The 25,258-nt window shown below is 42.8% G+C and overlaps 3 protein-coding genes across 4 annotated transcripts in view; 2 read left to right on the forward strand and 1 right to left on the reverse strand.

Annotated features, from left to right (window-relative positions):
- The window catches only part of LOC125761504 (zinc finger protein 184), a 127,205-nt gene that overhangs the window by 56,562 nt on the left and 45,385 nt on the right, over window positions 1-25,258 (forward strand). The gene's annotated exons all lie outside the window — the stretch shown is intronic.
- LOC125761506 (zinc finger protein 432-like) lies at window positions 41-2,558 on the forward strand. The gene is made up of 7 exons (XM_049422698.1): window positions 41-158; window positions 219-370; window positions 446-1,210; window positions 1,286-1,465; window positions 1,537-1,837; window positions 1,911-2,038; window positions 2,115-2,558. Exons 2-7 carry the CDS (start codon window positions 239-241, stop codon window positions 2,442-2,444), a joined length of 1,836 nt encoding a protein of 611 aa, XP_049278655.1. The 5' UTR covers window positions 41-158; window positions 219-238; the 3' UTR covers window positions 2,445-2,558.
- On the reverse strand, window positions 2,553-20,072 carry LOC125761500 (uncharacterized). 2 transcript variants are annotated; one of them, XM_049422684.1, is made up of 6 exons: window positions 19,993-20,072; window positions 19,167-19,787; window positions 5,582-5,776; window positions 4,688-5,469; window positions 4,109-4,504; window positions 2,553-4,037 (listed from the first exon to the last, which is right to left on the reverse strand). In XM_049422684.1, exons 3-6 carry the CDS (start codon window positions 5,628-5,630, stop codon window positions 3,204-3,206), a joined length of 2,061 nt encoding a protein of 686 aa, XP_049278641.1. In that variant the 5' UTR covers window positions 5,631-5,776; window positions 19,167-19,787; window positions 19,993-20,072; the 3' UTR covers window positions 2,553-3,203. The 2 variants fall into 2 exon arrangements, with proteins under 2 accessions (XP_049278641.1, XP_049278640.1); XM_049422683.1 differs by having other exon boundaries at window positions 19,167-20,063.

Consider the following 25,258-nt stretch of genomic DNA (forward strand, 5'->3'; position numbering starts at 1 on the left):
TACGTGAGAAAGTAGTATTTACCTATAAAGAAATCATTTTTACATTTACTCGTTACAAATTATGAAGTATTCGGCATATGTATTATAACCTTCATATGCATTTCGGTCATGTTTGACAGCTCCAATAATACAATTGCAGCTTCACAAACCAACGTCATGTAAGTAATGTAAACATTATCATTCCTTTTTATTTTTAATATTAAAAATTTCCATTTTAGCTCTCGTAAATTGATTGGAAATGGAGGAAACCTCTTATCGTAATGAAACCGTTTGTCGGTTTTGCCTTACAAATAGCGGTAAATTACAATCTATTTTCGATAACGAAATCATTGATATTCCCGCTACTGTGATGAAAATTACTAATTTAGGGGTGAGAATGCTGTTAAGTTACACTGCATGTATTTCGTTTTAGAATTCATAAAGCTAAATCGTGTTACTTTTTCAGATCTCTAAAAATGACCCATTTTCTAAGGTTGCTTGTAACCCGTGCATAGATATTATCGTGTCTATAGAGGAGTTCAGGGAGAAATGTCTCTCATCGTTCCACCAATCAGAACACAAACTGTTTGAGGTAAAAGAGTCGTCTCTTTCACAAGAACTACAATTACAGGTGGAGTTCGTTAAATGTGAATCCTTAGGAAATGGTTGCAATAGTTACGAACAAGAAGATGCAATTTCAAATCGTACGGACACAGAACAAGTGGACAATGGAGAGTCGATTAAAGAAGACGCAATTGCTGAAAAGTACCGAAATAATCGCAATGGATGCACACTCTCGTCTGAAACTGCGAAATATAGTTTTTTTAAATCCTCATCCTATGATCAAAGTAGACACAGTGCCATCTGTACAAAGTGCGGTGAAAGTGTTTCCGGTGGAAAACAAATGCTCATCTATCACATGAAAAGCGATCATGCTAATGATGCTGAGTTACCAAAAATACGACAGTGTTTCTACTGCCCTAAAGCGTATTCCTCTTACCAGCTGCTAAAGTACCATCTAAACTTTCATCCTCAAAAGATGTGGCAATGTCCTCAGTGCGATAAGCGCATTCACAACAAAGCCATCTTCATCGATCATCTACGAATACATGCAAATGAACGGTACTACGGTTGCAAGGAATGCGGCAAACGGTTTACGGCATTGAAATATATATCCTCCCATAGTCGACTGCATAAGCGGAATATAGTGAACGATAGTGAGAAAAAAACGGTACGTTATTGGCATAATATGTAAGTTGTTTTTCGTTCTGTCTAATTTTTTTTTTATTATTGCTGTACACTTTAGGACACTTCCCACGAAATTTGGTCCCGATCTGAACAATTTACTAGCCACACGCAATCAACCTATTTGCTTCACGAGGATCAGCAGGACTGTAAAGGACAACAATCGCTAATGGATTCCTTGTACTCTAATGATCAAAATATAAAGAGTACACCAAACAGAACTGAAACGAATAAATCAGAGGTAAATAGTTAAATGCTCTTATTTTATCTTTTCAATTAAAAGATCAAACGTATCTTTTCTACTTCCTGCAGATCTACGAATGTGAAGTCTGTGGTAAAAAACTAAAAACAAAATCCAATTATACTAACCATCGTAAAATGCATGCTCGTAAAAATACGAATACAGGGCTAAATGTCGTACCCGCTACCTGTAGTGCGACTGTACAGCGCAGGGTGTATCTTTGCAACATATGTGGACATAACTGTGGTTCTTCTAGCAATTTGGGAGTACACTTGCGACGCCACAATGGACAAAGCGTTTGTGAGTGTTCAGTTTGTGGAAAAGGATTTCCTCGTCGTTCGGATCTTGTTATGCATATGCGTAAGCATACGGGTAAGTTACTGTAGTTTAAATAATTCTATTGACGATGTATGTAATGCCCTACGAATCTATATTATTAATATAGGGGAAAAACCTTTCATTTGTCCAACGTGTGGGCGTGGATTTTCGCGGTTGGATAAGGTACGCATTCATATCCGTACACATACTGGAGAAAAACCGTACACATGTCCTTGCGGTCGTGCATACGCACAGGTACTTTAAATCACATATTTATCAGTAGGAAGGAACTGGATTTATCGATCGATTCTCTTTTTATTTCAAATTTCAGAAAAACGATCTTAAAACACACCAAAAACGAAACAGTTGTGGACAAAATTTTAATATTGCGAAATTAAACACTTCGCATCCACGAACAATTTGCATCAAATCACCAAAACACACCTTATCTGCTGCTGCTAATGAATCCCATACACGAGAGGCAAATGACCGAGATCTCAACTGTATGCCAGTGTCATATTCGACGAGTGCAACATCATCTCATATGTTGCATACAGATTCAATGGATATGGTGTTTCCAGTGAATTGGAATAATTGTATTACAGAGCATGAGTTTCAAAGTCAGGGAAGGGTTGTTGCCGATGGTTATGAGAATGCATAATCTAAAAATCAATCACAGATTATAACGTAGTATAATTTATCCTCCAAACATCATAAACGTTCCGCTGTGAGACAGGAAAAATAAATTCAAACCAATGAGGGAAACATATTTCAATTTTCTTGCATTTATTCGGTCATGTGTGGTTGGCTTCATGATCCGTTTTTTTCTAGAATCTACGACGATTTTTATTGCGCATGAACTATGTTTTACGACTGCGTTGTTTACTTTACTATTTTCACGTCACCCGTTGGTTGATAATTACAGTCTAAAAAAACTAATTCACGTAGAACAAATAGATTCCACATTCAATTATACCGTACACAATGATAGACTATAAGCGATTGGCGCTCACTAGAAAACTAGGTATATGTACCAATTTTTGGTTTGTTTACTTTGATTTAGCTTACGAAATAGTCTACAAGAATATTTCCACATATAAAGCCACCACGAGTCGCCAAGATAGTTTAAAAAGTTTCCCTATGGCTTTTGTTTGATTCTACATGTGTCTGCGCTATTGGTAAGCTGGAATTTTTGTTTTTGAATAATAAACACATATCTTTCTTTGATTGAACAATCCTAGATATGTCCACAGTCGTGCTGCTATTGAAACAAAATCTGTTCGACGATTAATGTCCCATTGGCACAAAGCTATCCATAACTACTGCGTTGTGTGAACCATCTCACCAAGAGATTGGAACCCAAGTAAGAGTGTTATTGCACATTTATGATAATTATTTACATTTTTTGTTGATTTCTCCCTTACCAAGGGCGCCATGTTGGAGCGTGTAAAGCGTCCACTGTGCCACTGTTACTGTTGCACCGATCACTACTACCACTGGCGTTACTGCTAGTAGGCGATCTTCGATCTTCCAGTGAACGAGGACTCAAACTACGATGATCGCGCTCCTCTAGATAAGGAGTATGAGAAGTTTCTGGTTGCACTGCAACCATAGCGATATCGCCGTCTAATAATTCTTTCTTTAGATGTGGACTCCGACTTCCATTAGCACTAGTACGTCCATCAGCTTCCGGTTCTATCAGTCCGGGCGATGCTGTGGTCGGTGGTTCTGTTTTTACCGATCTAGAATGATGCACAGGATGGTGCACGTGATCATCGATTTCCATTTTTGTAACGGGTGCAAAAGTAGTAGGGCCAATCGTTGGTCCACATTCGACCTTCGGATGCGTTCCTTTCGCCATTAATGCTCGGACATCGGTTAGACTTAGCTTACTGATTGAGTCCGGTATGCCGAGTGATTTCTTGTATAGGTTCCAGTAACTTTCATCCACATTTTCCGGTAGTGCGTGTAAACTACCAATCATCTCGGCGGTAATTTTTTCGTGTGCAAGCACAGCCGCTTGCCGTCGATTCTGTTCGATCAATGTTTCGAAATCAGTGCTTGATAAGGAAACAGCGGCGGCGGCGGCGGCAGCTGCAGCAGCTGCTGCTCCCGGGTGTTCTAGCATCGGTGGTGTGCTACCAAGTCCGAGAGCCGTCGCTAGCTGGATGTAGTGGTCGGGAAGTAGCAGTGCCACCTGACCCTGCGAAGGGTAACCTGTCGTTTGTGGAACAACGACACCGTGATCGGAGTGCTGAAGTGAAAAACGAAATTTCACATGATAAAAGATAAACCTATCTAACCAACACCAAGATTTGTCCTTACATTAGAGACATCCTTGTCAGATTCGAGGTTTCCACCGGCCGGTGAAGGAGTCGGCGAAGAAACGGCCGAGGATGTCGTAGAATACCCATTTGCCAACAGTGCTGCAGACGATCCCGGTTCGTGTTTAATAGTACCCGTATCCAGTCGACAGTTCTTAAGGTTAGCCATGTCGACCGAGAGCTTTGCGTGTTGATGGTGACCAAGCATCATTTTGTTGAGTGTGAGCGAGTGACTGCTGGTCGCTGAGGTGGTAGCAATTTCACTGCCGTGTATCATATCTTCCAGATTTGCCACTGAGACGGCCGCCTGTGGATGATGGTGGTTGGTGGATTTTGTGGTATGTAAGCCAACGGAGCCACCACTTGTGCCTCGGTTATTGTTCTCGTCTTGGTGCAACTGTGAGTGAAATGGGTTACAAACCGGTGAACAAGTTATCGAATATGGCAAGGGAATTCCAAGATAACTCTTGTGACTCAATAGTTGGACAAACGTAGAAACAATGCGAAAAAACGATCAAAATTATACCTATTATTTCATATAGATCTGTCCTAAACTAAACTCATTATATGTAGAACTTACCGATGAGGTTGATTTAGGTGTCAAAATAGCTATGTCGGTTGGAGATCCACGATATGAGAACGGCGAACGTCCAATTTCTCGATTAGTTTTGCTGTAATCCAGCGGATTGGAATCCTGCGCAATGCTTGCCGTTGCGGCATAATCTACCATTAAGTCTTTGGTTTTTATAACACCATATGAAGGTGACATAACACCAACTGCTGTACCTGCCTCATCCACCAGCGACTTTCCATCCTGTGCACCACCTCCACCATTACTTCCAGGAGAAGTAACGGGTATACCATTTGGGGTAGTCACTTTTGGACATATCTCTGTGTCGATCTCCGCGATGCAATTATCGAGATGGCGCAACAAACGTGCCTTGGAACCAGCATCGGTAAGCGTCGGAACACTTGGCAATGGTGGGGGTTCCGGTGTCGCCAGATATCGAGCAACCTCACGGGCACAGTCGGTATAACCCGCCCGATATTTATCAATACCAGGACTGTCCAGATTACGATGGCGCTGGAAGTGACGCACGGTCAATTCCAAGATGTCCGCTTTTTCCAGCTTCGAGTGCTTTGTTTGTCCATCGCTCGATTTGTTTTTAACCGTCGACTCGAGGATGAGAGCCTTTAGGATGGCCAAACTCTGGTTAATGCGTGCCCGACGTCGCTTCTCCATGAGAGGTTTGTTGGTGCGTTTCAAAGGATCCTGCGCCGCTATCAGACCTGGTGCGGTAGTACCGGTTTGGCTTGCTAGGTGGTTATCTAGCTTGGATGAAATTGCTGTTGCACTTAACTCTGCCAGTGGCGGTTGTAGAGGAAAAGAGATGGAATAATTATTTATTAATGTTATTCTCTCTAAAAAACAACAAATATCCTGACGGTAATATGGACGTTGTTTGTCTCTTACCACTGCCGTGTTTATGATTCTTGTAGTCCTTATCCTTCTTTGCAGTCATTTTACGGATGCTCGCAGTGGCGTCGAAATAAAAAGGCAAATAATTCTGGCCGCCTTACGTGTCGACTGGCATACCGGTCCAGATTGTCTGCTGTCCGGTTCCAAAAATGAGTAAGATGATAAAAACCCTGTGTGAGGCTAAACAGGCTGAAATAAGAGCAAACGTGTAAGGGTCAATTAAAACGATGGTATCAAATAAATACTTTTCTTATAATATAAATTATTTACAATAAACAAATGTATTAATTATTTGCAATATTGGTATAACGACTTCAACAGATTTAACAATGGTTCGATTCTACCAACGACCAAGCGTCTCCATCTTTAATTGAAGGTTATCAAGTTTCATCGAACAAAATTAAGAAACTAAATGTTTATGTTTGTATGTATTAACCTGTTGTGTTGTTTCCCATTTCCAAGAGCAAAACTGTGTGTTGACAAGAATTTTCCATTTATCTACCTATATTTGTTTTTTCACATGGATCTCCTGCCAGTTGCAAAACCGTTACGAATATAGCAAACTTCACAACAAATAGACCTGAACAGCGCATAGTTCGTAACTCCGTAGGTCAAATTGTCATTTTATGCGTGCCTGGTGTGAATATGTCATGATGCGCCACGTTTTAATTTTCGGATGCTATACGAAACGTATGCAAATTCATAAAACATTTTTTAAGTGAAATCATCTTCATATGTTGCCTCAACGGGCACTCGGCTTATGTACCATCCTGGCTCGATGTGAAAATGCGTCGATTTATTATCAACATGTACGTGTAGCACTGAGTGTACCGGATACAATATAGTCTCTCCTTTCATTTCTTTTCACCTCAATCATCCTGTGAAGTATAATCTTCTGTTCAGTGTACTTAGTGCCATATTTCTGCCGTTTCACGAACAATTCGTGCAAACCCCATATACAAAAAGAATAAAGTTACTCTATCTTTGGGTCGCACTAAGTGGGCTTATGGCCACATCGAAACACCAAAACGTGTCGTTTCAAATATGATCGTCAAGCGAGTATATACGCGCCTCGAAGCGGATTCGCGCTTTATTTGATTATTATCGTTGAAATATTTTTTCTCAGCCCTGCTACTACTGTTCGTGGCAAGGAAAATGCAGCACTAAGGTTCTTGAAGGCAAACGTTGTCGATTGTACCATGGAAAAAATGAAAAATTGACCAGTTTGGAAAATTTCTCTAATAATTACATTCTTCTTCTTCTTGGCTTAGCGACCTTACAGGTCACGCCGGCCATTTCTGGCTTACTAGACTTATTTTACCACGTAGCCGGATAGTCAGTCCTTGCTACGGGGGAACGATCCGGATGGGATTTGAACCCGGTCCTGCCGTGTGGACCGGCGCCGTTTATCACATGCGCCACCGGACCGCCCCCACCGGATAATTACATTACATTACTTCAATTGTTTTGTTGTGATAAATGTTTTTAGAGATTAAAAAAAATTATATAATAAAAAAGGATCCGAAAATAAACGCCTGAAAACAACACGCCATCTTTTCACCATTAACACCGAAACCAGCTGATTCGCAATATACAAAACCGAAGATCAAATTGCCGGAAGACACACGATTATACACACTTACTCAAATTATTAAAACTTTTCTCTGACCTTACCATGGCAACATTGGTATTCTAGGTAACCCATTCCCATGGATAGATTGGTTCACATTTCTTTGCGAATGATGCAGCGCATTTCCACTCGAAATACTCCTCCAGATGTTTGAATGGCTTTTTTTTGTTGGTGCATGACACCGTTGTGGCACTGTCAAAACCCGTTTCGTAAATACCTGAAGCCTAGCATCTACACAAACACGATAAATAGAATCAAATGCGTGGAGTGGCATTGGACGTTTTACTTAAGCAGGAAAGGAAATTAAAGCCGCATTGTCACACAATTTCCTCATGGAAGCTTTAGAGCTTTTTGGTTTTTAGGTTTTCTTTCTAACATTTTGGCTTGGATGCTAAAACGCAATGCTAAACGCGGATCAAAAACTTGTGTTACTATTTTAAACGTCATACTTAGCCTCGAATATAGTTTTATTTGTAACTAGTGGCATATTACAACCAACAATCAAATTGTTTATGGAACATCGGTATTTGCAAAGTTGAAGATCTTCCACTGTTAATTCCACTAGTCGTTTCTAAGGGCTTATAGGTTTGATTCAAACCTAAATTCTTATGAATGTTGTAATTAAACTGTTAAAGGCTCAATTCCGGTGGTAATTTGCGTGTATCGAGAATCGCTTCTGCATTTGACATGGGTACAGTATACTCGAGTGAGGATCCGCTCAAAACCTTCGCTTCCGTACTAACCCTGAGCGCTCGGTAATTTTTTTTAAGGTAAGGATATGTGGCGAAATATGACTACATCCACCATCCCCGAGTAGCTGGCACGCGTCGCCACAGTGGTGAAGGTCCTATAAATTATCCCATCTAATTAACCGACCGTCTTCGTTATTCGCCGTCGAGGAAAGTCAGATTGGTCGACAATCCCAAACAAGCTGACCTGCATCAAAACCGACTGCCCTAGCCGGTGTCTCTCATCACCCTAACTTTCGAACGGGGAACATTAAAGTTTATTCGAAACTCGCCCACCTGTCTGACCCTCTGGTCGCAAACGCGCTCGGGATAATTTATCATCCGCCGGTTGCGATGTCACTTGGTCGGCACACGAGAACAGAAACGACCCAGCACTTCTCTGCCATCCTTCCCCTTCTGGTCAATCATGTTACCCCAACCGTGGGTGATAAATTTAATTTTCCAACTTCCTACTCCAGTGCCACGGGTGGAAATGCCTCCCATTAGATTCGTGGACAAAACAGGGGTGAATCCCATGGAGGGATGATGTTGTTTTTTCCTCTCTGTGCCATCGGTGCTTCTTTGCTTCCTGTTCACACCAACGCTTTCTCTACATAGTCTGAAGGTTTTTAATGTATGTTACAATCGAGGCTCTGCTTTCCCCCGTGAGATCACAAAACGGTAATCGTTGTCGCTTCGATGTCGACATGGTGGGTGATGTTGGCTGCAACGTGAAACAGGACGAAGCAGTAGGGCAATTACTGGAAACCTAAGTTTTGCTTTGTAGTGGATATTTATGGGATCTATGGCACGGCTTTCAGCTGGAAGAGCATGGGTTAAGCGAGCTAGAAGAGACACCTCTCTTATTAATTTAACTACCCTGAGAAAAAGCGACACAGTATTCGTTCGTTTAACGAATTACAGGTAAGACGTATCTAGTTGAAACTAATTTGCTTGCATAGAAAATGCGACTTTGACTATCAATAAGGATAAGATCATATAAGAAAATCAAAATTATTACTTTACTTTTTATACAGAACAGCAGTTTAATAATTTATGGAATGAATGTTATCAATATGCATGTATGCATTTTAACACATAATTCTAAGGTCAAACAAATCTAATCTATGGTCTGGATGGTGTTATTTATATGAAATTTATATTATATTATTATATCTATATGAAATATTATTACTCTATTCGACCAAAAAAGGCTGCTAAACTTTAACTAAGGTATAATGTTTTAAAATGTATCTCTTTTCTTCTCAACAACTCACTCGCGTATTATGATCCTTCGAAGCGTGAGTTAAACAACAAACTCGTTATCATAAGTGGCTCATTCTTATTTGATTCACGTTCTGCTTTCTATGTGTCAAATCAACCTTCAGATAGTTTGGTACAGAGGCGGCCGGTGGTGTATGTGATAAACGGCGGTTCCACACGACAGCACTGGGTTCCAAATTCCATCCGGACCGTCCGTCGTAGCAAAGATGGACTTTCCGGTTACGTGAGAGAAATAAGTCTAGGAAGCCAGAAATGGCTAGGCATGACCTTAGAGATCGTTAAGCCAAAAAGAAGAAGAATATGGTTTGGTACTGGTTGTGTGAATTGAACGTCGGCAACGCTGTTACCGCCACTTATTACATTAAATATATTGCGTTGTAATTGTCATCACTAGTTTTACAAATGTTTTCCATTTACATGATATAATGTCGAACAGGGAAAAGCTCTTCATGCTACATGAAAGCTTAGGATCATTAAGGGATGATTGCTAGAAAGATAATTTCGTCTACTATACAAGAAATGTCCGTTCACTAAACCATTTTAGCAGCATCAATCGCACTAAAATATCCCATGTTTTCCTTAACAATCGAAACACAAGAATCCCCAACGATTTCTTCGAAAAATTGTAACCGATCAGTAAACGAAACGTGTTAGCGCAACGTATTAGAACAGAGCCACTGCCAAAACGTTAACGCTTGTGGGGATTTATCTTGCATAAATAATTCGCGTGTTACGTGTCCCGGGAATGAGAATTCCCAAGCGGAAAATGCGCATGAAAAGCCAGAAAGGCGATGAAGAGATAGAGAAAGAGAGAGAGAGAGAAAGAGAAAGAAGTGTGTAAAGAAAGGATAAAGAGTGAAAGGAAGGTACAGACGAAAAGAATAAAACGTTTGTCTACTGCTTCTAACTCGAAAGGTGAAGGGACCGATTTTAGGCAACACCTTGGAGTGTCGATCTAACCCCCATCGTATTCTTTGACGCGTGAAGTTTGCACCAACCGCATGCTTGCGTATCGCCTAAGAAACTGATCCATCATCATACCCGTACTGGCAAATCCGTAACCTTTCAACCTCCTTCCGCAGTGCGAAGAAGTTAACATCCTCAAGTCAGGCTCAACGCGGCTCGAGATGGAAGTCATGAAACGATCACCGCAAACTCGCTTTCACGGTACTCCTCGATCCGGAAGTGGGAAATGCGTAGGTACTTGTAGCATTTTTGGTGGTGGTAGTAGCAGGTGCTTATACCAGCAATAACCTCCACACACACGCATTACATTCCAGACATCACCCAGTGGAAGGGATTTATGTGCGGGACATAATGTTAAAGCGTGCCCATGATCCGCACACCGACGAAACGTTACGGTTGACGTTTCGGTATTATTATTTTTTTATCCTCCTACTCGACCCTTTTCCCCACTCTTATCCTACCCTAAGTTTCTACATATTCTTCTCTTGCCCTTCATAACAACGACGGGGGTTGCGTTGTATCGGCAACTGATGAAATAGAACAAACAAAAAAAACAACATAAGTAAATGTACGCGGGTGCGGTGTGATGGTTGGAATGAGAAGGGCAGGTCGAAACGTAAACCACCATCAAATGCGCCCTGGGTTACCTCTCGCGACTCTTGCGGCCCATTTATCGTTTTCCCGTGTTAAAACCCACACCCACACTTGATGTCCTTATCAGCAAGCAAAGTCCCCAACGGCGCTCGGCGTGTATCCTGGCGTGCCGGCATTAAGCAGCAACGTTGCAGAGTGCGACTACTTCTCCCGTCCATCACCCTTACCTAATATACCCATCTCGAATCGCCCGATGAAACCTTGCTGGAAAAGCACTCGACTCGACTCGTCTGCTGTTCCGACGCGTGTATCTATGTTTGTTTGTGTGCATGCCACGCGTTCAAGCTCGAGCACACGCTACTGCCACTTATCTGAATCATCACCTTCCACCGACGCCGTAACGTCGAGTTTTTGGGGGTGGTTGGGGTGGTTGGGCGTGGATTATCGGCCAACCGTACCACCAACGGCGGCGACACTAACGGATGCCTACCACTCACTGGAGGGTGGATAGGGAAAGCGAGAACAGAGATGGGAATGAGGTGGATTTTTGGTTCGGTGCAAAACGATGGTAGCGATTGTTGATCGCTTCGGTAAGGTCAGCGGGTGGTAGTTGGGTTTAGTGGTGGTGAAGGATAATGTTGGCCTGCGGAAGCGCGGATAATTTGGTCGGGAAACGTTGAAACGCAAAAATGGTGAAGCGATACGGGAGTGATGGTTTGGCAAGTGCAGCCACCCCGACGTTATTCCCACTCACTTGACGAAGCAAAACTACGGTCCCTTTTGGTGGGTGGTGGCAAATTCATCGTCGAGGGAATTTTCATGGTTTGTTAGATGACACGAGGGCTTAAGGATTGGGAGATGAAGTCGGGCATGTGTGTGTGCGGTGAACATCGCGCGCGCGTTATTCACCCTCGTTAAGTTCAGCACACCGCGTGTGGTTCAACCGTGCTATTTACCCGTGGCAAAAGGCAGTCGGAAGACGGGACAGACGCAACGAAATTCCTGGTAATCGTTTTTGGGTGGGGAAGGTGCACACGCGCGCTATCCTATAAAACTCACCCACACCGATCGACCTGCCAGCTCAACAAAAAAAATGAGCTTGTGGTTGGGGACCGCACTCGGCTAGCGTTGGCGCTCCCTGCAAAAGAGTCAACAGCAACAACAGCAGCAAAAAGAATGAAAAAATGAGAAGAGGAAAACCCAAAACTGAAACGGTTCGTAGTAGTCGATGGGAATGGACCAAAAGCAGAAACAACAACAGCAGAAACAAAAAATACTACGTGGTTGGAGTTTAGGGTGGGTGTTCGGTTGCATGAGCGCAAACATCGCACGTCCGTTCACGTTGGCATTCTCGTGGGGTGGGTTAATGGTGGTGGCATTGGACAACAGTGCAGACGATACGCAAGCAGAGCAACCACAGGAAACGGCGGTAGCAACGAAAGCAGCCATCGCTTGTGTACGACAGGGGTAAGAAGAGATACGATGGGTTGGAAGAAGGATAACGGTAGTACCAGGCGTGTGCCACGGCTTGCTTCGTAGCGGAAAACAGAAGTAGATCCTTTTTGGTGTAGAGTTAGCTTCGCTTCTGCTGCACAGTGTCTGGCGAATCTTAGTCTACACGCGAATGTTTGTAAAACTGTAGTTTTTATACATTAAACATTCATTTTGATTTTTGTATCCATAAATGATATGTTTTTGTCGATTTGTTTGTAAATCATATTTTTATTCTTGTTGAAATAAAAATGGTAATATTGTTTGCCTAAAATCATGTCGGCCATTTCTGGTATACTAGACTTATTTTTATCACGTAGTCAAATAGTCAGTCCTTACTACGGGGGAACGGTCCGGATGGGATTTGATACCCGGTCCTGTCGTGTGGAACAGGCGCCGTTTAACACACATCAGGTCGCCCAGATAGTATTTAAAAACTCTATAATGATTAATAATTATTTTTTAAGCCACAACTTTATACGATTCGTCCAAAGATTTAAATTGTTCTTATAAAGTAACTTATAACAAACGTAACAGTAACAAACACAATAAAAAAAAACAAATGAAGTTTTAAACAGTCAGACCAAACAGTTGGTCTGAACTGTTTGTGCCAGTACCGTAACGCAGAAGAGACGATTTTTGTTCGACCAAAGATCCCCAGCAGGCAGGAACGTACGATAGCCGCTTTGCGATACGGCGACTGAGGAAAACGAGCAAAGCGAGCCGGAAACCAAGTCACTCGCCGTAAAGTTCTCTGCTACCCCCATCCATTGGACACTGTTGGGGCGTCAGACGCGAGGATGGGGAGCCACCGGGAATCGAGCAGCGTGTGGCGCCATCAAGTGTGCCCGAGTGTCGTGCCGGGCGAAACGGTCGTTCCCAAGTGAAAACTATCCACAACCGACAAACGCACTTGAGTGAGGAGTAGAGAGAGCGGTAGGATTAGGAAGTGAGTGTTTGTAGTATGGGGCGTGTGTGAGGAGGCAGTCATTTGAGACGGAGCAGAAGGATGTTTGCCAGTCCACATGCTCGTTTTATCGGTGGCAGGGACTCGACACGCTAGTATTTCGTCTGCAGTTGGAATTAGAGACAGGGAACGCGGTGAACGCTTTTTGCTTCCTTTCGAGCATAGTTACCCTCGTCATCGCAGTAGTCGTCGTCGTCGTCGTCGTCGTTTTGAATTTGGTGTGTGTTTGGTGCACACGTACATCAGAACTAGACAGAAAGGTAGCACACGTACAAGGGCACGGGCCGACACAGATTGTCAGCAAGTTAGTGTTGCCGGTGACAGCCTCTACGAAAACGTAGACGACCGTTAGCCTTCCCGAGTTGTACCTTGGTACCATATTTCACGTGCTCACAACACAGCACGTGGGAGGGAGGGAAGAAATAGAGAAGCCCGAGGAAAACTGCTACCGGTTTCAGAGCTATATGAACAATGGTGTGTTCGCGTGCCGTTTCCGAACTCGTATGCTGTGTGTCCAGGGTGACCACCCAAAATCCGGCACGGAAATCCCACACCCGTTCGTGAAAATGAAGGAAATCCTGCCATTAGAATGTTTTGCCCGATCCATTTGCTTTTCCTCACAAGCTGAATTTGTGACACAGCGCAACCACCGTAAACGAATGAGTGCGTCCGAGTATCGGGGCCATACCGTACAGGACAGCAGCAATCGAAACAAATGCGCCCACACCATACTTCGAAGCACTGCTTTGTGGACGTTTGGTGGAGTTTCGCACGATGATTGGGGTAAGAAGAAAGACAAACGATTTCTAAAATCATCTCTCTACTTCCACCACGTCCTCGTTTGTACGACGGAAATCATTCCATCGAAAATGGGACGGAATTCAATGCCCATTTGACAAGGTGGAAAAATGACAGCTGAAAGCCATCGGTTCGTACACTACTGTCGGGGCTATTATTGAACCGAGATGCGGATGGTAGCATCAAGCGGAAAAGAACCGCACCGCATAGACCGTATAATCACAATTGCCAACATCCCCGTTGGTAGCTTATGCCAGGTTTTGTTTAAGATGTCCACGGCTGGAATGGTAAGACCTGGACACGTACGTTTGGAATGCTAATGGATGCGAGTAGGCGTGTGGTTTGTTTGCTTCCAGTTGCAAAGCTCATCCTCATCCATTGACGGTCAGTTTTGGTAAAGGTGAAATGAATTTTCCAATTCATACCCCGCACGGTAAAAAGCTTTATGAGATTTCTTGATTCTATAGCTTTCTACGTCTCGTGCGCTAGCGAGGAAGAAAGTTTTCCACGATGACCGCAAGGCATCAGCAAATTGTTGCTGGAAAAGTTTACCCTTTTTTTCGTTTTCTTTTGTAACTGTTCTTTTTGCCTTCGCTATGGGAATAGTTGTACGTGGAACATGAAACCTTAGCCGGGTTTCTTGGCTCATTTCGGGATTAAGCCACCTACTAGCGCTGGCACTCGACGAATGAATAACGAGTTTCACGTGCGACGTGACAGTAGTCAAAAGAAGTAAAAAAAGATAAAGGAATGAGGAAACGTCTAGGAGGCGTTTGAATCCCGACGATTCTTTCTGTCCATTGACGTGGTACGGGCTGTTCTAGAAAGAGAGCAGCACGAAATGAGACGTATTTGACATGAGTAAGAATGGAAAGAAGAAATAAGACGGAACGCAACACTAACAAATCTTATGGATTCGTGTTCAAACGGTTTTGCACTGGTGCACGGGCGCCCTTTATGATCCGCTCCATTGCACAGAAAAGTCGGAAAACAAACCATCCTTTCCAGGAGTTTCCCACTTTTAATTCTGCCCTTCTTCGCATGGCCTTCTTCACCAGCACATTTTCCAGGTGTTGCTCGTGCCTGTGTATGTACATCCATGTCGGTATATGTGAAGCGTCGAAATCAAATTCCGGACATTTTCTTCCAGACCGGTAGATACTTATAGATACGGTGTTTAGTCGGTGGGAGATGGAAGTAGGCTATGGCTCTAATTAAATTAGAGCGAAACGGAAAGCATCTAGGATCAACCGGTTAGAAAAGAGCATGAAGTAGAAGAGCAGAAGCCGATTTTATCTCGGTGATAAAATCGAAGACTACTTGGATTGGAGTTGGGTGGGATAAGTTGTTATTTTTCTTAGTTTCTGTTAGGTATTCTGCTTTTCTCCTCCTTATCCGCAGTCCCCTTACCCGTTGCCAAAACAATATCCTTAACCAAAGTTTGTTGTCCGTTTTTCCTGCCTAGCATTTTTTGCAAATGCGATTTTTGACTGTATATTGGTATTTGGAATTATGGTCGGATGCTGCTAGTATAAATACGAAAGGGAAACAAAAAAGGTACTGTCGGGTGTCTGTTGGGGGGGGGGGGGGTTGTTTTGTTCCAACCATACAACAGAAAAAACACGGGTACCGGAGAACAGTCGAAGAGTAAGAGTAATCCTCAAAAAATATTTAGCATTGTTACAATTCGAAAAATAAAATTGATCGTCACTTAATATTCAACCGATTCTTACTCATTTTCTTCTGCCTCCTCCTCTTCTTCTTCTTCTTGGCTTAACGACCTCAAAGGTCACGCCTGTCATTTCTGGCTTACTAGACTTATTTTTACCACGTAGCCGGATAATCAGTCCTTGCTATGGGGGGACGAGCCAGATGCGATTTGATTCCCGGTGCTGTCTTGTGGAACAGGCGCCGTTTATAACATACATCACCGATTTGCCCCGTTTACTCGTTCCATTGTTATTGAATAGTATTTAGGTTAAGATTTAAGCCAGAAATAAATGTCTAAATAGAGATCATTCTTATACGATGCGGTAAGATGAATCATGAAAAAGAATTGCTATGAAAACTTCAGCTATCGAAAGTCTCGAACCCTCTAAGAATATGAAAGTATATATAATCTTTAAGATCAGTAATTCAATTGTTGTTTATTAAAACATATAAATGTCCAATCCTCGCCAATCCAATCTTTTCTACTTTTGCACCAGTCAATAGAAAATTCACTCGAAACATAACACGCCCAGTCTAAGACTTTCATACTGTTCGTGTTAATATTTACTTTTACTACTAAAAAGCGTTAACTTTTTGTTTAGCTAAAGACACGATTGCTATACTGAAGCAAATAAAAAAAAGATCACTAAACACAAATCCTACGTTTGCGAACAGGCGAAAAAATTTCTATTACTGCAAAACGTGCAAAAAAGTGGCACCCTTCTTTTTTCGTTTGGTTGTTATGCCAGCACGATAACCTGGCGCACGCCAAAACGCTTTAATGACCCCGGGTATGGAGCAGTATAGACCGAAACGAGGCAAAAGGTCCATGCGGTGCCGAGGGGCCGGTGCGAGAGGTTAGAAAATGTGCCTACATCGACCGGAAAATAGGCCCAATCAGTGTGTGCCATCATGGTGTGGTCGGAGGGTGGAAGGCAATGCTGAGGTGCAAAAAGGGTAAGAGGTAGAAGGGTCGTGGGTCGTGGGGAGAGTTGAAAGATAAATGAATTCACCAACCCAGAAGCAGACAGGCTGCCGCTACTATCATCCTTCGGTGTCGGGCTGTTCTCAGGTTCATTTGGTTGGCTGTGTACAGTGCTTGCCAAAAATAGTGGAATAAAAAACATTTTAAATACACCCATTGAAAATTATGCTTTTAACTACAGAATCAGAGTTATTCCTCAGATAGAACAAATAAATAAAGAATGGGAAGCATCATAAAACAGATAAAACATATCGATGATAGCTCACCTTTCTGAATTTAAATCGGTTAAACACTTTCGTTTTTATTTTACACACATATTAAAAATTAACATATCAAACCCATCTGCGTACTATGTTTCACTCTGCTTAAAAGTTTTTTTTTAAGTTAATGTTTAAACCTCACACTTCCTTTTTAGAGAGTACGAAGAGGTTTGAAATAGAACAGTCACTCTAAAATGTTCGTTCATACCTGTCACCGACTGTAGCTCACTTTTCAATTCATGCCACAAACAAAACAAGAAAGATAGAGAGAGAGAGAGAGAGAGAGAGAGAGAGAGAGAAAGTTTGCAACGAGCTGCCAACGCGCACCGATAGGCATCGGACCTCAGGATTGGAAGGAGGTGTTGTTGATGATCCGGCGGACGATAAAAACGTCGTACGATGGGGAAGGAAATGGGAAGGCTGGAAGGCGACTGAAGGGGATGTGCAGGAGGAGTTTAACGTTAGGTCACGCGCGACCCGACCAGAAGGATGAAAGGATCCTGCTCCCTCCTCCCGAGATTGGGTGTTGTTCAGTTCGTGTGACATCCTGCATCCATTCCTCGGTAGGCACTGCAATCAGTGTGTGTCCTTCCCGGAATAACGCAGGACGCATTTAGGCTGACCTTTAAGGATAGAGGAGCATACCGTCGACGTTCTTTCGGTTTCTCCAGCCTTGTTCGATCGGATGACAAATAACCGAGCCATGAACTTGTAAATTTTATTCCATTCGGAATGGGATTGGCCGAACAGATCCAATGGGGTAGAAAGGTGTAGATGATCGCAATCCACCCCGTCTTACCCTTATACCTTGCTTACACATTTCTTCTACCGTTCTAGAGACCCGAAGCGTGCGCACGTCGTTAAATGGCTCGCTGACGGTGGAACGTTTCGCGGAATGGTTATGATATAGAATGGGATGGAGTGACGCAAAGGAAGAAGGTGATTATTGGAAGGATTTACGCAAGGACACGCCTGCCCTGTATCCAGGATGAGCGGCGGGATTTCAGGTGATGGCTTGCGGCCTGATGACTGATTGCTTTAAGTGCTCACTAGACCGCCACAGTGTTGGTAGAACATCGTACATCCTGCCCGATGCTACCAACCGAAGCCTCGTTCCATTATGCGTGAGATTAGATAGTGCGGCGTAACCCCAGCAGGAATTGGGGTGTGGAGCACAATAGTTAAACCTGCCCTAATTTATCCTCCTCGTCCTGAACTATTTAACCGATTTAACGTCCGACCCATGGTCAACATCAGCATGCACGCCCATGTGGTAGCTGGAACGTACTGTTTTTTTTGCGTCCCTCTAACAATTTTATAATCCTCTAGCAGTTATTTTCCATGCATAATCTCCTATCCTCTGTATGTGAGCGATGGTTGTATCGGAACTAAACAGAAATGTGCTTTTGAGCAAACCGTTCCTATCCAAAGATGAGTAAAAAATAAAATCTTCTTATTTCAAATGCAGCTACGATGTATTTTTTAATTCCCTTCAGAGACAAGAAGACGAAATAAAATATAAAGCAAAAAAACGTACACAATATAAGGAAAACACAACAAATGTTTACCCCCTGTCCATTGGATACCACTGGAGAGGATTTTTCTTCCTAATCGAGGTTTCGGTCGATGGAAATGTTTTTTTTACTCTTGTGCTTTGAATGGTTTTGGGGGAAATAAGTAAAAAAACACACCGGACCAAATTGTGTCTTCCGCAGAAAGATAAGACCAATGGTGATGGCTGGAGGGTTATGATTTTACGCTCATTTTCTTTTTATGCTTAAAAAGGGGATTAAGTGGCAAACAGCGACGTGGCGTTGAAAAGGATGACGACCGAGTAGGCGAAAGGATGATGTAGTCATTCTGCTCCTTACGGCAAACAGGTTCCATCAAATTTTTTCGTCGGTGGAAAATCCCAAAGGAACGTTGCGGAACGAATAAAGGGTGCGGACAGGCGTAGGCAACGATGACGCTAATCACTGGCTTGGTCCGAAAACGCCAAAGGATTAGTAAACTTCGTGATGTGCACCAAGGCACCCGGAAGATGATAAATAAAGACATCACATCTGCTCAAACGGTACGGTATGGGAAGTTTGTGAGAGAAGAGGCAGAAGCAGAAAAACGTTGAGCATAAGGATTAGTGCGCTGAAAGATGGAAGACGTACCTACCTGTTAGACAAACCGGACAGTAGACGATGGTATTCCTGTGTGCGGAACCGACCAACACTGAGGACGAGTGTGGCGACGGGTGTTGACGATGATATGTTGGCTTTTTGATGAAGACGAATATTATTGTATTTCCTGGGAAATTGCCCCTCCCCCACGCAATTAACGTGTTACAGAAACGGACGTATTCCGATAGTAGAGTATCGTTTCACTATTTTTCACAGTTTTGCGTGAATTCTTTTAATGGAATTTAGCCACATGGTTAAATGGTTTTGTTTTTATTCACTTAATGCGCCGCATATCTGTATAATTATTCCGGCATATGCAAATAACTTAAATTTACCTTTGTGCTTTTGCATTAGCATTTTTTTTGGTTTCCATATTTCACTTTTCCTACTATTAACTTTACGTTTTATATTCTCTGGACAATGCAAACGTGTGTCTAGTATTACAGAATTTTGTTATTTTGTTATGTTTGCTTTTCTGTTAGCACTTCCGAACAGTTTTTTAACACATTATCATTTACTTTGAATATCAACGGTAGTCGAGTGTTTATTTGTTGGAATACGTTTAAATCCTGCAGTTCAAGTTCTTCATTCGTTTCTCAAACAGTTAGTCTGTTCACTGAGCGATCGTTTTATTTAATACATACAGAAAGGATTTAATATAAACAAAATTAAATGAAACATATAATCTGGGAATGTGAACCTGTTTAAATCTGCTCCTTTGCAAATGTGTAACAAGCCGACGAAAGAAAACACTCGTGTAAGCGCACTTGACGAAAGCGAAGTTTGTTGTTCAGGGATATTAGTACGACCGGTTTACCGACTTTGATTTCAACCTACGAGGCAACCGTACGCCACCAAACCGAACGTGCTAGTGGTTGTTGCCGTTGATCCTGTCGAACGGCTGCTCAGCAGCAAGTCCTCCATGGCCGCAGCCAGCAGAACACGAGCTGACCCGAACGACGTAGAACACAGTGATGCAATGCAATGGTCACGATGTTGCATTACGTTTTATAGTAAATTGTTTACAGTAAGCTATTGATGTTCGATCTCATACCTATTTTAAATATAAGCCAATTTCCACATTAACATAAGGACCTGAAAAATCGCGCACACCTTACTTGCATCAGGTTGAATATATGGGAGTATCGATGTACCATCAGTACTTGACAATATCAATTTATCAGTTCCTTGTGTCTGAATTTATGCTTGTGCTAAGCCTGCGTTTGCGGATAGTAAATTATTTTAATAAACACCATAAATAACGAAGCTTTAGAATATGTGTTATTTATGTGTTCACTTCACTTCGTCCATATTTGATTCGTTCAGATTGAAATTATTATTATTTCGTCACATAATTAATTTACAACGTTGACGAATCAATATTCAATATTGAAATTGATATATGCATATTTTTATAATATTAAATATATTTCTTATATATGTATTTCTATATAATATGTTTCTTGACGATAACAACATAATTTTCCCATTGTGCGTGAGCGCATCCGAGCGCAGCCGAACGTTAATTCTGTGTTTGGAAGGCGCACGCAACGCCTGCCAAAGGTTGGCAGGAAATCGGCAGTCGTCGCACGAGCGGAAGCATAATGTGTGGGGAGAAAAAGCTTGCCCACCGTGAGGCGGAAACGAGTCGCACTGTAAGGATGATGAGGTAGGGTCGAGAAAAGAGGATATAGAGCGGAAGGGATTTGATGCCGCTGTGGTGGGAAATCCTTGCGACTGACACGCGCCTGGGAGAAAAATTGCTGTCCATAGAAGGGAAGGAGACATGGTAGAGAACATACAAACGTGCCATGGTGGAAGGTTTGGCTCATTTCGAGATCGTCCGTCGTGAGGTGGAATGTGGCGTAAAGGGATGGGACCGGAATGGGAAACGATTGAACTCCACACGGTAGCACAAGGATGACGACGACGATGAGGGCACAACGCGGGATGTAGAATAATGGATGCGGGGGAAAGCAACACCGTACGCTCGAGGCTCGAAGGCTCGAATTGGCCAGCGGGTGGGAATGAGATGGGAGATATCGCCCAGCGAAAAAACATAAGCGCCGGTATGATGGTAAAGGTGTTGAAACAGGGAACTGGATGCGGGCTAAAACGAGACAACAAATGAGCAATCATCACACGGTCGAGGATTCCCGTTCACTGCGAACGGGCGGATGGATGGACCGTAGTAGGATCGTTCAATGGATACCGAAAGGGAGGTGAGAAAAGGTGCAGATGGCTGTGGCGATCCGGCGGTTCGAGGTTGGGTTGGGTACGATGCATTCGTCCGAGAAAGGGAGCCAACAAGCGATGAAATCCTCACACCAACGACCAAGCGACCGAGCGTGCCGGTGGTTGGGCAGCAGCTTTATCAATCACAGCGATTTCGGGAGGTTCGTGCAATGTGGCCAAAATTACGTGCTATTGGTAGCTTTTTGTATTTTGATAAAAATCATTTTTCATTCAATTGCGACACCGATTTTGGCTATACGAGAAATCTGAAAAAAAGATAATTTTGTTTAAAATTAGCTTTCATACAATCTCTCCAATATTATTATATATTCTATATGTTTATAGAAGAGAAGTCAAAACATTTGACTGGAATATAATTACCTTACAATATAATACATCGCCAAATGATTGTTCTTACATTGTGAAAGTAAGATCGTAAAAGTTGGAGAATTTCAAGCCATCTGAAGAATGAGAAAAAGGAAATTATATTTTTTTATTATTTAAATTCTTGTTCAATAATCAACCACAATTATCCATCAAAATTATGTTTGAAAGTTTCTGCTAAATAACCTGATAGCACAAGAATTGTTACCGTGGTCGTTTGTTAAGGCATTTTTACACAACACATGTTGTGAATCGATTCGCATCTCGACTGACAATCAGTAGCAAAGAACTAGGTAGGCTAGTTATCATATTTATATAAAGAAATAATCTCAAACTAATTTCATTTTATAACCATAAACAATAAACAATTGGTTAGTAAAAAAGCAATTCAGAATAAAACTGAAACAGAACAAAAAGTGTATTAAACATTTTATTTTGACCATCCCTAACCACCTAGTGTGCACACTGGCAGCAACTGAAACTTTGCTATCCGTTCAGAAGTACCTCGAAGTATGGTAGGTACGTTTTTTCTGCTCGTCTCCCATTTACCACTACCCTTTTCCGTTCCGGATCTGACTGATGCCCAGACCGTAACAGTCGGCAACTCGATACCGTCCGGGATTCTGCGGTGAGTTTCCCTTCTTCCCTCATTCACCAACCCAGACCGTGCTGTCCGGGACCGAGCTTGGCATGTGTGGTTTTGTGTGCGCATCTTCGCGCAACTGTGTGCACCAGGTTAGGACTCGCGGGGTGGTGGTTGGATAGGTGTAGCTTTCGCACCATTTTACCACTACCAACCCCGGCGCCCCAGGATGTGGGAGCAGGTCGAGCATTTTGCGTTATATTTTCCCCGTCATTTTATAATTTTTTTTCCCGGCCATCGTTGTACTGCTCCAGTTTGGGATCCATTTTCGTCCTTCGCTAACGGCACAGGTGCACCGTGACAAGGACGATCCCCAAACGGTTGCCAAGTGTAGGTGGCAAATTTTGCCATCCCTTTGCCATTTCGCTTCCAGTGCACAGCCTCGGTGAAGCAATCGTTCGCACGCTATGATGATGATGATTCTATAATAAAATATCGAAACACGTTTCACGCCGCGAGGGTTTCTCGGTTTTTGCTGCTGCTGCTCATGATGATCCTAACACGAGAGCTGCCGCTGTTGGGGTTGGCTGTTCGAGAGTTGCTACTGCTGGTCGTGCCGTTATCGAGCCAAGTTTGAACGGAGGAGGATTTGACCCCCCCTCTCGCAACATAAGGCCAGACCGTACACGCGTGCACGTTGTCGTAAATTGGGAGAATGCCGATGATTTCCACGCGACCCAACTCATAGCATAGCACAAGTAAAGGAAAAGGGAAAGCGAGAGAATGGAGGAATTGGTGTGAGAGAGCCACAAGGCATCAGACGGATGGTATTGGTATGGGTTCCGCGATTAACGATTCTACTGCAGTTCCGCAACCCGGTTAACCCTGAGCCTGTTTTTTGTTTTTCGTTTTTCTCACCCATACACCATTTTCGGTAGCGCACGAGAAGGGATCAATTTTTCCTCAAAATCCACTGCCCAGGGATGGGCAACTTGGAAAAATCGGCGACGGTGGAGGAATTATCGTTCTCCAGGCCTGGCTCGGACCGTAGTTCGTTTTGGTAGCTCGTCGGGCACAGAAACATAGAAAGAGACGGAGTGAGAGAAAGTGTCTGTATGTGTGTGAAAGAGAGAGAGAGAGAGAGAGAGAGAGAGAAAGAGAGAAAGAGGGGGAGAGAGAGAGAAATAACGAGAAGGTTGCCAATGGAGGGTTTGATTTGTTTTATCTTCTTTTTTTGGGTCCACCGGAAAATGGAATAGATTCAGAAGGTTACAAAACCGTGGTTAGTAAAAAAAGGAACAAAAAAGGAAAAATTGATCCTACCAAAAGAAACGAAACCCAAAAAATTACCCATTCCCACATCGGTGTCGAAGAACTGTGCCTGTGTGTGTGAGTGTTTTTTTTCAGTTGCTTTTCTGTCTACTTCCCTGCTCTGTGTACGGTATTTTTTGGTTAGGACAGTCAACCAACTTGGTTCGATCCCGAAAGAGAACGAAACTTTTCCGCTTTCCTGTCGGCTTCTTCATTGGTGGATATACATGGGTATCTTTTGCGGAACGTTTTAGTATGCACGTTCCTGAGGCCCTCGGTACTGGATGCTATTCGATGTTTCAGCACGGAACAAAGCTGAAGTGCGGAAAAGTTTATGGGAGAAAGATAGAAAATTGTTGAATCTCACACTCTGTGGCGTGTTTTCATACCCCACCCTACAATTGAAGTCTGTCGATTTCACAGTGTTGGGTGTGAGTTTTTCTGTCGTTGTTAAAATGCTACTACCTATCATAAGATAAATTATAATTTGCTGAATTTTAATGTTTACTGACAGTTGAAAACATGTCAAACGGTGTAACAATTTTTACACTACTATCCATTTAGAAGAATAATTAAAATGCAATTTTCTACGGATGAAGTGCATTTATCACGTGTCCTTATTTTATTCGATTGTGTAAATGTTTTCATTTCTTTTCTAAGAAATTACAGTTTTCTAAATAAAAGTAAATACAGGAAATCTGTTTTTTCTGATCGATCGCATTGAAGTTCACTGTAAATTTCGAATTTTCCTCGATTATTCAACCTAGCACAGCCGGCCAACTCAAAAATAAGATTTATGCGGAGCATATCGTGTACTGGATTCCAAAAGGAAAATGGATCTATACAGAAAGAGAGATCATTTGTACGATGGTACGACGAAAGTTTAGGCAAAGATCTTAGCTGCCCGCGCCAAGCACGTGCCCACGGTAGCATTTTCGAAAGGTCAGGAGGACAGCATTTTCGAAAGGTGTACATAAGGTACATGGGTCCTGTAGTCGGTAGTGTACGATTGTAAAGGTGTCTTCCTGTATCTGTACTAGAACCGGCAGCAGTAGAAACAATCGTTGATGTTGTAGGTGGCATTGGAACACTGCCGTCCGTAAAGTTATACCTGTTTAGAGAAGGTGAAAAGGTGACCGTAAATAGAAACCGTTCTACCACGATGGAAATCTTGTTAGTTGGCCTGCTGTGATCTAAGGGCAGTAAAAGATCCGTGGCAAGAAGATTGGCTGGCAGAGGGTATGACCGGCTGGATTCGATTGCCAACCGTGTGTACGTGATATTCTTCTTCTTTGTCGATTAAGGTTATGGCAACCGGTTCGCGTGCTTACCTGTTTGCCGGAATTGGTCTAAAGCTCGGCGAACTGACATCAGGTGGAGTGATAATATCTAGAACGTGTACACACGGACTGGCACGAAAAAAAGGAACCACCAGTTGTGAATGTGTGTTGTATCAGGACTTTTTCTATACTAGCGGAACTTGGCTTCGAGTGAAAAGGGTTAGAGTAAAAAGGACGGTATTTGAACTGAATGAGGGGACAACCCAAACTCAATCCCTAGCGGTGTGTGGTAGA

Source organism: Anopheles funestus, chromosome 2RL (genome assembly GCF_943734845.2).
Source record: "Anopheles funestus chromosome 2RL, idAnoFuneDA-416_04, whole genome shotgun sequence".
NCBI classification, from domain to species: domain Eukaryota; kingdom Metazoa; phylum Arthropoda; class Insecta; order Diptera; family Culicidae; genus Anopheles; species Anopheles funestus.